The following is a 16826-nucleotide window of genomic DNA, read 5'->3' as shown; positions in this document are numbered from 1 at the left end:
TAGGCACCCTGGACCGAGTTACCTTGGTAACTCAGGTCGCACTCTTCTGTGATTGGCCCAAGTGGTGAGCCGGCCGGCTCACCACTTAGCATGTTTGAGTGACAGCTAGGCTGAGTGAATGGAGGTTTTCTGCATAAAAGCAGGGCTTTGGGGACTGGAACTTCAGAAGTCGCCACAGGACCTGAGAATTCGACGAGGGAGAAGCTGAGCGGACCTACCACGATGACACAACCGGTGGAGCCCTGCAGAACCAACTCACCACTTCCCAACGACAGAGAAGATCTCCCGGCTGGAGAGGCTTCTTCCCCTGACTGGTGGGCATAACCAGTTTACCTTTCTTTCTTCGCACCCCAGCAAGGTTTGTGGTCGAACTGCCCGTGCCAAGCACCCCAGCAGCAGGATAGCCACTCACCACTGAACCGCGAATCACCGGACCGCTCCTTGTACCTGAGAAACTCTGCGGCTGGTTTCTTCCCTGGCAGTGCAACGGACTCCTGTCTTCCTCCACGACGAGATCCTCTCTTTCCCCGGACGAAGTACGACATGCACCCGCTGCCAGGAACAACTGCCCCCGCTGGAGCGTGCTCACCACTTTAAGGTACCGGGTCCGCCAGGCCTCCCTTTCTAAAGATTGCTACAAGGTAATAATAACCCCTTAACCTTCTGGACTGGGCTGACCGCCTTGACCCTCTAACTGGTCCCTTTCTTTGGTCCAACTCCTTTTTGAACCTTTACAAGACTTTTGTGCACTGCAACCGTGACATCCTGGACACATTTCGTTTGGATCCTCTGAAAGTGGATTCGGCCTCTTGAACTCTAACTTCACGGTTTTACTTTGCCTTCCTCTCTTGTTATGTTCTGATAAAAGTGTTGGGATCTGTTTCAACTCGTTCTCTGCTCTTCTCTCCCTTTTTAAAACAAACTTTTAGAGTGCCATCTACGTTAAGCACTCACCGCTGTCTGAAAATAAGTGGGGCTTTACTTAAGACTTGTCTAATTATTCTTTTAAGGGAGTGTATACTTTTAGTGACCGTGTTTTTGAATTGCTTACTATTAGTGCCTGTGTGTTTTTCTAGATGTGGTTTTAAAATAAATAATTATCTCTTTTACACCAAGCCCTGGTCAGTGTTTACTTGTTCTACTGTGTTCCCTTGACCTATTGTGAATACGCTGTATACTGCCTAACTCTTCTTGAGGGAAGTCTGACTGCTCAGCCACAGCTACCAAGTGAATCTGTGTGGTACAGACTGCTACCAAGTGGGTTAATTGCCAAACACCTGTAGTCCTAAATCATTTGCAGTGGTCCCAGAGGGAACTGCACAGGTTTCTGCCTAACAGTTTCGACAAACAAAACGAAGAAAGTTGAAAAAGCAGCATTGCTTTGCTGCAAAAGCCATAATCTCCATTGAAAAGAAACCCTTTTTCACCTTTAATAAATGCTGCTGTGACACTAATTCCCTCTGTTCCTTAAAGCCACTGTGATTAAAATGCCCTACCAAGCCCTGTGTGTCTCACTGTGCCTCAGCAAACCCAGGCATGATTCGGATTTGACAAGCCCTGTTAAACCAACTCTAAAAAGAAATCAACCATGAACTTTACTTTTACTTACACTGGAAACACGTTCATTTTCTTTGCAAAAGTATCCAAAACTCAGCTGTTCAGAGAGAGACTAACTAGCTGAGCCATGTCTGTTTCAATGTATCGGCGCTTCAGACCAACTCCAGTATTTAAGAGAATAACTATAGCTACAAGACAGTGTGTGAATCTGCTGGAGATGAAAAGTTGAATTTAAGAAGGAAGGCCAGCTGCACCACGTGCAAAAAAAATGGGCCTTTGCAAACTAAAGAAAAACAAATGCCTGTGTGTTGGAATATTACACTGGTGAATGAAAGCCAGCTAGTCTTTAGCAATATGAAGGGGTTTGTTGCTGGTGAGACTCTAACATGGGTTGTTTTATGCAACAGGCTTGCTTTAATTCTGGATCCAAGTTCAGAAAATAAAGGTTAAAACTGTGGTGGCTGCAGTTGCAAGTTGAAAAACAGGTTTTCTGCTTGGAGGGATGGCACCAAAAGGAGGGCTCTCTTTCAGCAGATACTAACAACCCCGTGATAATTACGGGGTGGAACAGACTTTTGTCTCTGCTGGGACCCTAACAATGAAGCTCCCAAGGAAGGAAGTCTGAAGTATGAAGGGGCAATAAAACTTCAATCAAGGAAGAAACCCCCACCATGCTCTGAAGGAAATGACAGTTGGCAGCAGTTTAAGGAAAGAAAAAAAATACGACCCAGGGACAAAGGACTGTCATTTGTTCCCAAAGGCTATTTCATGAATAAAACTTTAAAGACTTTTATCGCTGCAACAAGACTTTGAAAAATTGTAAAAATGTTGCAGTTTAAAAGTGATTTTTTTGTGCTTTCTTTTAAGACATGTTAGAAGTCACTGACACCTTGGGGACAGAAATGGCAAAGTGTTGAGGATAAATAGAAAAGTATCAATGATGCAAACATACATTTTTGTACATATATCCCTTGGGATAATTCACATGAGTGTATAAAGTTATGCAATTTTAGGCCGAATCTTTCATGCTCAAAATTACCAAAATGTGTCAAAAGGGCGAAATAAGGTCACACAGACTGGAGGATTGGACTGATATGTACTGCACAAAATATGTAACCTGTGTATATCATTTGCCAAGAGATTGAAATTGTATAAAAGTATGTTTTTGGCAAAATCGGATTTTAAGTAAAGTAATTGTGGGAGTTTTTGGACATTGTAAAACTCCCATCATAAATCTGACGACATTCCATTGGAAATCCAACTAGTTGAGAGCAAGGCGGGGACTAGCATTCCTGACCAATCCAAGTAGTTTAGAGGCATGCTTAGTTAACCCTGCCCAGCCTATACTTTGGTGATGTCATTAAGCATTAAAAATAAGAGTCCCTGACAAGACTCGAGACACACTCTTCCCGATTTCCTGCGCTGCGTTCCTGTTCCCGTCATCTTCCAGATCCAGACTCCAACTACAAGGCCAAGCATTGCTGATCCTACCCCAGGGCCCGCTGCAAAAACCAAGCAGTGCTGATCCCATTCCCAGCACGGCCTCAAATCTAAAAACCCACTAAATCTCCCATTAACAAGGGGAAAGCTGTGGTACCTTTGGCATCCTGATCCAGCCTAGCTTGCTGCCACTCACTGCATGCTGCTGCAATCCTGCTACCTTGATGACCTTTAGTATCCAGTGAGCAGAATTGCCCGTCCAGTTCTTGCCCGCCGGTGACCAGAACTGCACAGCTGTTTGCTAGGTGCCCTGCCGTGTAGTGACCAGACCCGGTTGACTGTCCAAAAAGCCCAAAACTAAAAAGTGGATTGTTAGTATTTCATCACCCTGGGAAACCCATAGTATATCTTGTCTTGATTTGCCCTTATCCCACTCTACAAGTCATCCCATCCTGATCCTAATAACTTGTCCAACTGTCAGAATTCTCTGTGCACTTTGTCACTGATCTCCGAGCATTAGCGCTACTTTTCTTTTCATTTCTGACTTACATAGATCATATGTCATTAGCGATACTTTGATTAAATAAAGCAATTTTCTTTAAAGAAAAGGGGTACACTGCGTGAAGGGTTACAACTGCAGCGTAACAGAGAATTCACGGGTGGCGTTCCTCTTTTCTTAGTCATTAAATCTAGTTAAAGTAAAACTTCTTCTCACAAACCGATTTCATTTACAATTTCACCCTTCATTTTACTCAAAGCACACCTTTTTCTACCTTGCATAACTTGGTCAATTTATCAGCTAGAGACTTCCTTTCACTTCCATTCTGTACCTGTGCTATCTACCTATGCCCCAACATAAAAACAACACTCGCCCGTTTTTATTAGAAACCGTTTGGGTAATTCTAGGTGGGAATTGCAAAAGTGTACATTTTAAAGGTGTTATTTGACTGTGAACTGTTTTAAACTTTCCACTCATTTCTGAACTGTATGCTTTTGGTAATCCATTCTTTGTGATTGTTAGTATCTTTGCATTGTTACTCTAGTAAGGAATTGTATTTGCTTCAAGGTTTAACACATTCATTGATTTATCCATTTCCTAGTGTCATTTCACAACATTGCAAGCGGTTTAAGTTCCGTTTTTCTCTATTATTTGGGGAGGGGAAGTCAGATTTAGATTCCATTTTCAGTTTCTCATTCCTGAGTACCTGCTGCTTCTTCTTTGCATCTACTCCGAATTGATTATTTGTGGGTTGAGTGAACATTGCAGGGGGAAATTCTAACTTGGGTGCTATCTGTCCTAAATCCAAAAGTGCTCTATTCTGCTGCGCTGTGTATATGCTCCACTAAAAGTCAACCCAGTGCATTGCTCACATTCTCATTGTAACTGTCATCCCATTGGTGATTGCTGCCCCATATTAAAAAGTGTGTGATTTCTTTTGAATTTTAAATAAATAAATATTGCATTTGACCAACCAGCCTGGTTCATGGTCCATTGTGACCCGGGGTACTTGAAAAGGGGGTGTGATACGAGTGGTATATCATCCCAAAATTGAATCCACATAAATAAGGAAAAAAGCACCTCAGTACGGCGCTACATACTGGGCCGAAACCAAGGGGTGCGTGTCACCTGATTGAAATCCTTAACAAGGCAAGACAATGGTCGGCATCTCTCAGCAGCTGTCTCAAGGCAGGATCTCTGGCACGACATTCAGCAACTTCTCAGGTCACTCTACGGTTTTGGCGCCTTTTCTCAGCACCCACAAAGGACGCGATTCGACCAGTCAATCTTCCTTGCTTCCTGCGGTCCCCTCTGATGAGGGGTCTGTGCGAGTTGGATCAGATCTCTGGAGTGCCCTTGAGGGCTCAGCAAAGACTTGGGCGGATTCAGCCTTTCCACAACAAAGCACTTGAAATGGGCAGCAGGTCTTCTGGTATTGGGGTTCCTCAGCTCTGGAAACTGACAGAACCTCGGGGGATGGCTCAAATCATAGATTCGTCTAGGGACTGGATGTGTCCACTAGCCAAACGGAAGGAGTCCTCTTAAGACTCCTCCGTCGCACATAAAACAGTGCCAGGACCGCAGTGGTCGCTTCACGGTGTTGCAAAGGGTCTGCAGGTGTCGCTGGTCGTAGTCTTCGGTTACTTCAGCTTCCAATGGTTGACTTGCTTTTCACTCCAATAGCCTCGCCTTTTATACAGTTGCAGTACACACATCTCTGCAATCTCTCTCAGCAATTTACAGAAATGGGTGTTTGGCTGTACAATCAGGACTGCCAGACCCCCAGTGGGAGCTGATTCTATTCAGGCACTATGGCAGACAAAGGACAGGGGGGTGTGGAAAACTCCTCTGACCCTTCCTGCCTGCCCAGACATTCTGGAGCCTAGTCGGGGACACCCAAAGGTTACTGCCAAAGGCAAAGCACACATATAGGACTCCCCCTCCCAAAATAGTAGAGGAAGGGCTAACAAAGAACAACCATGCTAGTAATGGCAAAAACAGAAGGCAGGGCCCAAGTTGGTACTTGGGTGCCCCATTTGTGCACTACCGAGGCTATGGACATACCCTGCAGTATAAAAATAACACAATAGTTGGCAGAAAAAGTCCACTGCCAGCAGCCATAGCTAGGAGATTGTCTATTTTACTAAAAAGTAACTGGAGCAGAGAGAAGGGGGATACTAGGTATCTATTTGGCACTCCACATAAGTTGATGTGTGCCAATCTCTCTGACTATAAAGTTTTAGGATATATACTGAATATTTCTCTATCCTTAAGAACTGTAGTTACTCTAGGTTAAAGAAAGGAATCTGAAAGGAGGACCCCAAGGGTCCCCAGCATCACTGCCCATAAGGAGCTGTGTGCTGCAATAAGAAAATACATATTCCTTTAAGAGTTATGGAGAAAAATAGACTCTATAGTACAGGTAAAATACAAAGTAAGAGTTCCAAAAGACAAAGCCCACAAGAATGAATGAGTGGAGAAAGGCTTCACTCATTCAGGATTAAAGAAAAAGGTCCAGAAGTCCAGCAAAACGTGTGAGGGGGTGCCACTAGAAGGGATGACGCATAAACATGATAAACCTCCCCAACAAGCAGCATTTGCAATTAGCTGACAGGTATACCCCATTTACACAGCTTTTACAGCATCATAGGAAGAGCTGAAATCCACATATGCCACAAACAGTTTGCTGAAAAATCAGCCAAGGAGGAGAAATGACTTACCAGTAATGTTCGGTCTATGGATTATTCTCCCGCAGATTTCTCATCAGAGCGATATCCCTTCCAGTGTCAGCTGCTAGGAAAACTTTTCAACAGGGGGCGTAGTGCTCCTCGACTCGGCCATCGATACCTCTTGACTCAACATGGTGCTTGTCGACTCCGGACATGACATCATCGTCTTACGTATACTACGTCACTATGCCCCCATTCCCCCGTACCTCCATTCCCCACCATTCCCCCCCTCCTCCCAACCCCTGAGCTCAGCCACTGTGGAGGAAGAAATATGGAGATTTGGCTGATTAACAGCCACACCTCAGGCCGAAAATCATGACCTAAGATTTTTCTTTTTTTATAGTGGAACAGAAGCGCAAGAAGCTGCATATAACAGCACAACTATACAAGGCATGGTAAGCCTAGCGAAATAAAGAAATAATCAATCTTATAGATGGTCTGCGTGCAGCCAGTAACACCTTAAGTACCTTCTCTAAGAGGTTACAGTCATATCTGGTCGTCTCAAGAGCCACACATGTATATTGAGTGACTCTGGGTTTGGGTGAAGCACCTGACCATTCGACTGGGATAGGAAGCCTGGCCATTGAGGCAGTCAGAGAGGTGGGCAGATGGTCAAGTCCAGGAGCTCCAGCACCATGTTCTCCTGGACCAATCCAGGGCAATGAAGATTATGGTCACCTTAAATCTCCCCAACCACCTGAGAACCCACAGGATGACAGGAATCAGGGGGGAAAGGCATAGTGGAGGTGAAAGTCCCACTCCATTAGGAATGCATCCGCCAGTGAGCCTCTCACCGGGAATTCCCTCGAGCATAACGCGTTGCACTTCCTGTTGGACTTCGTGGCAAATAAATCCACTGACGGGGTACCCCATTGAGCCATGACCTTCTCAAGAACTTCCTGGTACACCTCCCACTCATTTGAGGCCATGGACTGGTTACTCAGGACATCCACCAGCCCGTTCTGTCTCAGCAGCACATTTGGTTGGGACGGAGATCTGGTTCTCCCAACAGCCATTCCCACAGCTGCATTGCCTCGCTGCAAAGGGGTATGGACCAAGACCTCCCTTCTTGTTCAGGTATTGCATTGGCCACTGTATTGCCTGTCATGATCAGTACGTGCTTCTCTTTGAGAGAGGGTGCAAATTCCACCTTTATTGTTGAAATCCAGTTACTTGGTTTTATTGTGTGCAGAGTGCTTATTTGAGGACTTTGAGGGTTTGGTGGACTTTTCATTAATTTTTCGAATGCAGATAACATCAAAAAGGCCAGTCTCATTGGTTACAAATTTTGTGGTCGAAGAGTTAGACGCGGAGGCAAATGTTATGAAGCCTTTTTCTTTTAGATGACATCCCAGAGGACTTAAAGAGAGATGGAACTTCCCTGGTGTGCTACTCATGAACTGAAACCACAAGGGCCTCAACGAACAGAGCATTGTTTCACCTTGAAGCTCCCAAATTGCAAGGCTGTGTTTTTTCAGTTACGTTCAAGTTACTGTTGGTTTTTGCTGCCACAGTGTCGCTAGGTGGAACAGGGTCAGTAGAGCTGGAATTAGTTAAGATGCAGACCACATTAGTGGTCGAAGAGGAAGCAACAGTTCAATAATGGTATTAAGTAACCACATGATCACATGATCGCATGATCACTAGAAATTTGATATATTTTCTTGCATAGCTTAACCAAGGAGGTAAGTAGATAGTCAAAGACTAGTAATTGAGGCTGGGAAATAATGTGGTTCACAAAACTGAAGAATTATTGGAATTGTTGAGGCTTGCTTCTGTGGCAAGTTCGTCCGCAGAAAAAGTGGAATTAAAGGAGAAGATGATGCCAACACACTTTTGTTAACCAAGTCTGTATCCGTTTGATGTATCGCAACATTCTTGGATAACTTCAAGGCCTGATCCTGGTCAACAGCCATCCCCACGCTGTTAGTCGGGTTTAGTGGCTCTGTGTTATGATCAGTCTGGGCTACAGTAGGTGAAGTACCAGGGCTGGTTAACAAGGAGATGCCTTAATCCTTGATCAGGTCCTTGGCGGCATCCGGAACAGAGGTTAACACTTCAAAATCCACAGATGCAAATGGAGCACAAGGCTTAGAGCCAATAAAGGGTTGCAGGTTGTCATCAATGGCAGTAATGGTCGAAGCAACCAAGCTGGAATTTTCAATGTGGGATACAATAGACTGTCGTCAGACTGCCCAAACAGGCCAGCAAAGAGGTCATGTGCTCTACAAGATTAATTGTGGTGCCAGGAGTCACAAAATCAACTTCTCTTATTGGATTTCAAAAATGAGTAATTATCTGTGCTTTATTGGTTTCAAGAGAGGCGACAAGTCTAGCTTTTGTTGAACATTTAGAGGATCGTAGCTGCCTGAGAGTTTGATTCCCGAAACGCAAAGTAGCAGCAGGAGTGTCATTCACAATACATTCTTAATCCACACCAAGGCAAACTCTTGAAAACTTACATACTGTCATAGTTGTTTTAGGAAAGAGTTGGAGCGTTCCAACATACAATAGAGTGTAAAAACAAAAATCTTGATGATTGTATATATCCAGTGTTTTCATTCCCATATGGCTGTTAAAAAATGTGTTTTAAAGTTTGTCTGAAAATGTATAGAATCACATGTGAAAGGAACCTGTGGTTATATATTTAAATTCTGCATTTTTTCATCATGTTGGTGTAAAATAAACACAGAAAATATATTGCACATTCAGGACTGCATTCTTGAGCTATTTTTGGGATATTCCCATACGAGTGCTCAGGTATTTCTTCGAGTTTCTAGAAGAATCACATATTCTCATTACTACTATGTCCCTGTAGACAGGGACATTGACCTGGAGCACCTGAAACACCAATCACTGTTTAACTCTTGAATTTCATAACAGTAGTGCACCCCCACATTCTATCTTTAGATAAAGGGACCATCCAGGACTGAATTCCTTGCATACTTTTTTCTGCAGTCAATGGAGTTTAAAGTGGGAGAACTCCTTGCCTTTTTCCATGTAATGCAATACTCTCTTGTTCCCGGAATTAGTCCAAGCTCAATGGGTGGTGTCCTTTACAGACGAGCTAATTTTAGTGCCTGCTTAAATGTCTATTACAATATTGACAGATAATTACATCTCAGACATGGAAAATTGTTCATCTGGAAATAACACATTTATAACAGTCCAGCAGAAAATATAATCCCAGCAGTGTTGCAGGATTTGAAGAAATAGTTTCTTCTCTTGCCACAAAGTGGTGCCTTTTACTAAAGGTAAGAAATACCAAGTATGGTACAAACAGCGAGGTAAACGTGAACAGACCATCATTGTATTTCCAAATCAAAAATAATTAGATAATTTCAAAGTTTAAAAACATATAACCTTACCATTCTCCTCTGCACTCTCTTCAACTTTTACAGCATTTACTGTAATCGATGCAGCTTGGCCAATACCACAAGGACCATTCTGTATTGCAACAGGTGCAGTACTCCTGACAGGGGGATCTTTATGATGGAACTCATTTTCGGGCACCATATAAGTTATTCTATTTTTCAGCTGTCCAGAATAGCTGAAATTTGCAAAGGGTTAAATAATAACCACAAAACATTTCAAATAATCAAGGCAAGACACATTGATTTCAATAATTCTGAGAAAAGCAAACATGGTACAGTGGTGATTAAATAATATACATATAGGTTGAGGTGTTGGAGCAAAGTCTTAGAGAAACCATATTTCAAAAGGATAAAATACCAGCATGTTCAAATAGTTGAGCACGTTTTGCTTTATACCCTATACATGGAACAACATGTGTAGTGAAATGAAATGCACAAGGTTATTAATTAATATGGAGGCAAACTATTACTCTGCATATTTGTCAATTCTAGAAACATACAGCCAAATAAGACACCCAGCAATAGCACAAATGTAGACATAAATTGTGCTGTCAGACAGCATTCCCCAAAAGTGCAACATCTCGATTTCCCAGCTTTCTCAAGTGAGTCTAATATTCAAAGACACCCATAATGGAGGTTCTAGGTATATTTTTCTAAAGTCCGATTAATATTGTGCTCTACAAGACTTAACCTTGTTTTTAGGGCCCCATCTTCTAATATAGGCCTGTACTACCCAAGGTTGGTATAGTGGCAGAGCAGCCAGGCTTATGTTAGGAGGGGGAATATGAGCTGTAAATCAGTACAAAGAAACCAGAATACAGAAAAATGCAAAGAAACACTTTCACACTTGTAGTTATCAGAAATAGTGATTTATTTTATACATACACAAGGTAGCTATAAACTAAAGGAATATTGTATCAACTAGCAACATCAAATGTAGATTTAGAATTGGAGGGAAATAAAGCAGGTGAGTAAATTGTTACATATTTTCTTATCCACAGATGGAGTGGCTTCAGTTAAGGTCAGTAAAAGTACTTATTTAAAATAACTATTATTCAAGTATAGGCAAGTTCAAGAATGTAAAGAGCAACAATCATAGGTATGCAATACTTGTAGCAACTCTCATAAGGTGTAGGCAGTCTTTTCCCTAACAAGGAAGGAGTTCTTCAGTTCAGGTTTTGGAGGGAAACAAGCAGTGCCAAAGCTAATGGGGTCAGAAGAATCGATGTGAGGGAACCAGCATTATCAAAGTCTAAAGGAGAGCAAGAGTTTTGATGCAAATCTTCTTAGCACAGGTATGTAACAAGTCAGTTGTCTTTGTAAAAAGAACAAGTGCTTAGGAAAAGCATTCCTACACAGTAGAAACAGTGCTCCAAATGTAAAGGAGCGACAAATGGCTTCAGGTAAGGTTACCAACAGTTGCACAGTACCATGAGCGCGAGTATCTTGAGTGTGAAGAAGCTGAGTAAGATGGATGCCTTGTGGATGCACGGCTGCAAATCCGCTCTCCTAGTCCTTGGTCGTGGTGACGAAAGGGGAGACCCTGGATGGGCTCCTTGTTGTAGTGTAGTCTTGTCAACACTCTTGCAGCAGTAGTCGAGAGAGGGACTCACCAGCACAGATTTCTTGTACTCCAGCATCGGTTTGTGGTTTTGGCGCCTTTTCTCAGCACCATTAGCTAACGATCACTGCCGGTTGGAATCTTCTGCTTTTCTTAGTCCTGCACTCTGGTGAGGGGACTCTGAGGGGAGGATTTGTGCTTCTGGAGTTCCACACGGATGCCACCGAAGTTCCAGCGAGATTCATGAATGGCAGGGCAATGCACTTCAAGGTGGTCAAGGTAGCCTGGGTATTGGGATTCTGCAGCCCAGGAAGGCCACAGGACATTGGGGGAACGGCTCAAATTGAAGAGGGCCTCGAGGCTGGTTATGCCCATCAGCCCAAAGGGAAAGTCATCCTTGGCGGTGCTTCCCTGTCGATTCAAAAACGCAGTCAGGACAGCAGCAGTGCTGTGGTTAGTGGAGGTGATGCAGGCATCTCTGGTCATCTTAGTAGCTTCAGTTCCAGTGGTTGAATGAACCATCTGTCCCAAAAGCCTCACATTTTATGCAGGAACACATTAATTCAGTCCTAAGTACCTGTCAATCAACTGGGGGTGGCTGTCCTTGTAGGACAGCCAGCCGCCCAGCTCAAACTGGTTCCAGCGAGGCATACCCCAAGACAACGGCCAGAGAAGTTTTGGGATACTCCCTCACGTCATGCCTCAGACACACTGGAGCCTTGGCGGGCTTCACATAGGGAGCCCGTCAAAGGCAAAACTCAAAGAGGACCCACCCCCACCTCGAATAATAGAAGGGCCAAGAAGGAACACACAAATAAAAAATGCTACTAAAGACTGGGGCCATTTTGGGAACATGGTCACCCATGGGTGCTGTACTGCAGCTGTGAAGACAGCCTGCAAGTAACAAAAACAGAAATGGTAAAAAGGTATCCACTGCCAGCAGCAATTTAGGTTTGTCTGTTAGGGCAACTATATAAATTACAGGGGCAGTGGGAAAGGAGTTACAGTGTAGCCCCTTACCACTCCACATAAGGTGGGGTGTGCTGATCCCACAAAAAGATAGGAAAGATAAAAATGTTCTATCCTTGAGAACAGTAGTTCTCGGGAGAAAGTTATAAAAATAGGAAGGGAAGCCCAAGGGGCTCCCTAGCAACACTGCACATGGAGTGTTGTGTGCTGCAGCGATTATAAATGACTGTAGTGAAATACATGGAGGAAAGCATGACTCCATTAAAAGTAAAAAATAATACAGTAGCAGAAAAATAGGGTTCCCATATCGGAGCAAAAAGAATGAATGAGTGAGTGGTAAAAAGTCCCACAGGAGAGTGAGGCAAAGAATTCCAGAAATCCAGCAAAAGGGCCGGTCTCAGGTTGAGGGGAATTGGCACACAAAATGAAAATTCTCCCTAACAGGAGGGGAGCAGGTACCATACATATTATGAGTAGTAGCAATAACCAACAACTTTACACAGGCAACTCATATTCCTAATAGTAATTGAGCTGCAGTGATTGAAATAGTCAAAGATTAACAAATGAGTGACAAGTCATTTTGAAATGTTATGCCTGAGAGCGGCTTAGAAGTATTCACTTGACGTATTTTCTACCACCACTGAAAATGCCATTAGAAACTTTCAAATGAGCGCTGGGGGTCACCTGAATGTACCTCCCTCCTCCCCACAGGTGGTGTGTCTGTGGAACCCCTATTTAGGCAGAGAATTAAGGCAACAGCGAGGATCCTCTGTTTAGGATCACCTAATCATTTTGCTTTTTTTTTTTTTTACTGCTGACCTCCTTTTGTGCTCAGAGGGACTTCTACTAAAGTTCCACTGCCACTGCAACACTTAAGTATATAGTGCTATGGTAGTCTTTTAGTTCAGATTTCTCTTTAGGAAACTTTCCCTCCATAGTCTATTGACCACCAAACCTTTTTTGAACCGGTCCTCGACTTTTTACAGGTAAGTGAAGCCTTCAGCTTCGCTTCCCTGGCATTTTACTCAGTCCTTCATACTATCAGTATTGGGAAACTAGGTTTCCGCTTAGTCTTTTTACCTGTTTGGTTAACTTTCTAACAGTGCACACAGCATCTTACAGTGCAGTGGGGAGGTTTATAGTGATTAATTCGAATTACATTATGTCGAAAGACAATGTGGAAAAAAGAAGTCGAAAAACATTTCAAATGTCTTTTTTTGTTTGTTTTTTGTCCCAAACCCCCCCCCCCTTTTTTGGTTTACCCCTTTTTTTTTTACTTCCGGAACCGCCAAAAAACAAATAAAATAAAACATTCGGAAAAAAAATGTTCGAGATTTTTTTTTTTATTTTCTTTTTAAGACATTATGTCTTTCGACATAATGTTTTCGACTTTTTAACTGCACACCCAGTGGGGATACCTTTGTATCATCCAAGTCTTCTACACTGGCAATTTTTGTTGTTTTGTTAAAGGCTATTTATACTGCACACTATCAAACACCTGAGAGGTCCTCGGGCGGTTTTGAAAAGTAAGAAGGTAAGTAGGCTTGAGCAGGAAAAGGGGCTACAAACCTAAGGTGACTGTATATGTTTGATAACTGAGTGTTGTGTGATAATACTAATTGCTTGTTTAATTTGCCTAATGTGTTTCTGGGCCTATAATAGAGTATTATTGCAGTACTCTGCAAAAGTGAATTAGTGTGCTTCACTGTGTGGACCCCTGACACCATTTACTTCTCCTGAGACTAAGCCCTGGCCACTCTCCATGCTTACCTTGATTGGGTTTGGCTAACTTCTCAGAGTATCCCTGTTCATCAGAACTAGCGGGGGCCTTCTATAATCGGTCTACCAGGCCAAATTGCAGAAATCCATTCTAATATAGCCCATGGCTACTACAACCCAATTTCAGTCACAGGGCGATTGCATCACCCTACTACATGGACACTGGTTTAACGGAAAGGACTGGTGTCAGCTATGATACAGTTCAGGCTTTACCAAGGGTGCCAATCGATTTAGCGCATTAGTAACCCCAATGTATCGTATTGCTAGCTATTGGAGTGCAAAGACTGGAGGGGGTGTCTGTACTTCTGATCTCTATATGGTAGAGGAGAGGCACAGAGGACCCCAGCCAAGATTCTCTATTACGGTAGCAATGGACGAGCAATCGAGGCCTAGCTTCTCAGGAGGTGATGCAGGCTGGTTCTTAAGTACAGTGTAGTCCCCGAGCCCCCACAAAGGAATGTCCACACACTGTATTAGTTAAAACACAGTCTATATATGATTAAGTTCAGGGTTATATACAATCACAATAACTCACTTTGTGCTTAATCTATAATGGCAAATATATACAGTTCTACGGGGTACCACAATTATCAGATCTCATTAAAGTTTATCAACTATACTCTGGTCAAATGTCACACAGATCACTCAATAAAAGTAACCAACAATAGAAATAGGAGGAAAGCAGTTGGTTAGAACAATTGGCAGAATACTGGCCCCTACCAACTACGCACAATTCTGTGTGGAGATCCCCCCACCTGGGCAACCTGTAAATAAAGATATATCGTACAAGCCCAGTCCATATATTGTTCTCAAGAGTCTCATTTCCTTCTAAAATAGTTCTACAACCCTAATGTACCTGGAATAGCAGAGTTAGTCGTCGGGTTGTCGACAGATCCTTCTTGAGTGGCTCCCTTTAAAGCAGAGCCACAGATCGTCAAGATCCCACGAGAAAAAGGGTTGAACAACAACTGTGAGGTGGCAGCTTCGTTCCTAGCGGTGCTCGTCAATGACGGAGCGTTGGCGTGCTGCAAGGGAAGAGGCGTGCGGGGCACCTCGGTGACGATAGTTCAGGACCGCAAAGAGTTTGAAAAATGTGGGCCCAGCAAGGGCATCGGGTCATTGGTGACTGTGGTCTTCAGGTGGTGGGAAACTCACCGGAGGATGCTCCTCGGCAGCCTCGACTTTCTCCGGCGGGACAAATCGGTCGGCGGTGCAGGCGAGAGGGTCCTTGGCTCAAATGTTACTTAGGCAAAGGGAGCACGGCGGCTCCGGTCGGCGACTGCCGTTGTCGGCGGTGATGGACAGCAGTGTCCGGGCGCTTCTCCTTGCGATTCCGCTGCGGTCCCCGTCTCCGGTCGGCAGCCTTTCGTAGGTCTGTCTAGGGAGACCAGGGAGCGCTGGCAAAGATTAGCAGTGCACGATGGTCCCTCGTAGCTCGGGAAGAGGGCGCCTAACCAGGTCCTTTCTGGGTCAGTCCTTGGAGACACAGCAGCTTTCAGATCGACGAAGTAGAGCAGCAGCAAGACTGCTCTTCCAGCAGGGCTTCAAGGTTAAGCTTCAGTTTCAACTCCAGTTTCTCTTCTGCTTCTGAACACGAATTCTAGCAGTGAGAGGCCCCCAGATATACTAGTTGATCTCCCATTCATTCTGCTGGGTCACACTCAGGCAACCAATCGGTCAGAAGGGTATTCATGCAGGCAAGCAATCTAGTGCATAGTGCATTCCGGCCATTCACTTCTCTCCAGACACACACAACAAGTAATGTGTATTGGGACAAGAACCCAGCCATTCAACACTCCACACTGCATTCATACCAGTTTCAGGCAGGGCTGTCTCAGTTATTGTGTCAAACACCAAATACTAGAAATCCACAACAAGAAGTGCATATTGGTCACACACTCCATTCACCCAGGTCCCACCCACAGGGTGTACCCACAACATACAGTCACTTGGAAGTCTCCAGCCAGTCTGGCCTGGACTTCACAACACCACCATATAGGGAACTTCCACCCAACAGCCAGTCAGGGGGAAGGGTCAGAGACAGGGCTTCCCAGGACTTTGGGAAAACAAAGTAACAGGCAATAGAAAGCAAGAGGTCACAGGAGCCATCTTGTTTCCCCATCAGGAATCAATGGATTCCAATGCCAGGGCCTGGGTATCCCAAATTGGAGGATATTCAGAGCACCTGTCAAATTCAGCATGGAGCTGCCACCAGCAAGGGTATCCCATGGGTCTGTACACCAAACCAAAAACAGGAAGAGCTGCACTGCCACGAGTCCGACATGGACTCCTGGGCAGAAAACAATACAGAACACAACTGAAAAGACTGCAGGACAAGGACAGGGAGGCCCTGTCCCTCCAATGCATTTCCAGCATCACATGGAGAACAGCTATTTTGTTTCAGTCCTGCTCTCTGCATTTAGTTCTTCAACCATCCCTTTGTTGTGGGAAGCTGCTGTGCACACATGGGCTCAAGAGTCATGGTCTGCACACTTTTGTGGTTTGGACTGTTTTAGAACCCCTCCTTAGCCCTAGGCAGGCCATTAGGCATCCTATGTGGGTGGACCGGAGTGTTTGGTGGTTATTGGCGCCAACCAGACTGGTTGACCACACAAAATCTTTTTCAACTGCTGTGGTTTTTAGTGGTGGGGCCTGTCCCTGCCAAGCTACGGTTTGATTCTACTGGCAAGTCTGGAGGTTTACTTAGCGGCTGGAGGATTTTTCGCTTACAAGCTGCTGTTGCAATTGTGGAACCATGTTTAGCCAAACCAGCTGGCCTGGTGTCCAATAATCGTTACTCTGGTGGGGATTTTACAGCTGCAGGATGTCCTTAATGGGTTGTCCTCGTCTTCACCCTGGTACTCCAAGTTGACACGACTGGGACTTCTATACTGAGATCTGGCTCTGGGCCTTTTTAT

At 44.2% G+C, this 16826-nt stretch overlaps 1 protein-coding gene across 2 annotated transcripts in view; it reads right to left on the bottom strand.

The window, feature by feature from the left end:
• The window catches only part of THOC2 (THO complex subunit 2), a 2257836-nt gene that overhangs the window by 536341 nt on the left and 1704669 nt on the right, over positions 1-16826 (bottom strand). For both annotated transcript variants that reach the window (XM_069612670.1, XM_069612671.1), the window contains exon 29: positions 9594-9775. In XM_069612670.1, coding sequence (XP_069468771.1) covers positions 9594-9775 — 182 coding nt within the window. The remainder of the gene's footprint in view (positions 1-9593; positions 9776-16826) is intronic.

Source organism: Ambystoma mexicanum, chromosome 5p (assembly GCF_040938575.1).
Source record: "Ambystoma mexicanum isolate Mex_15411 chromosome 5p, UKY_AmexF1_1, whole genome shotgun sequence".
Classification (NCBI taxonomy): Eukaryota; Metazoa; Chordata; class Amphibia; order Caudata; family Ambystomatidae; genus Ambystoma; species Ambystoma mexicanum.
The sequence above is the reverse complement of the archived record's forward strand: the minus strand, read 5'-3'. Positions and strand labels throughout refer to the sequence as shown.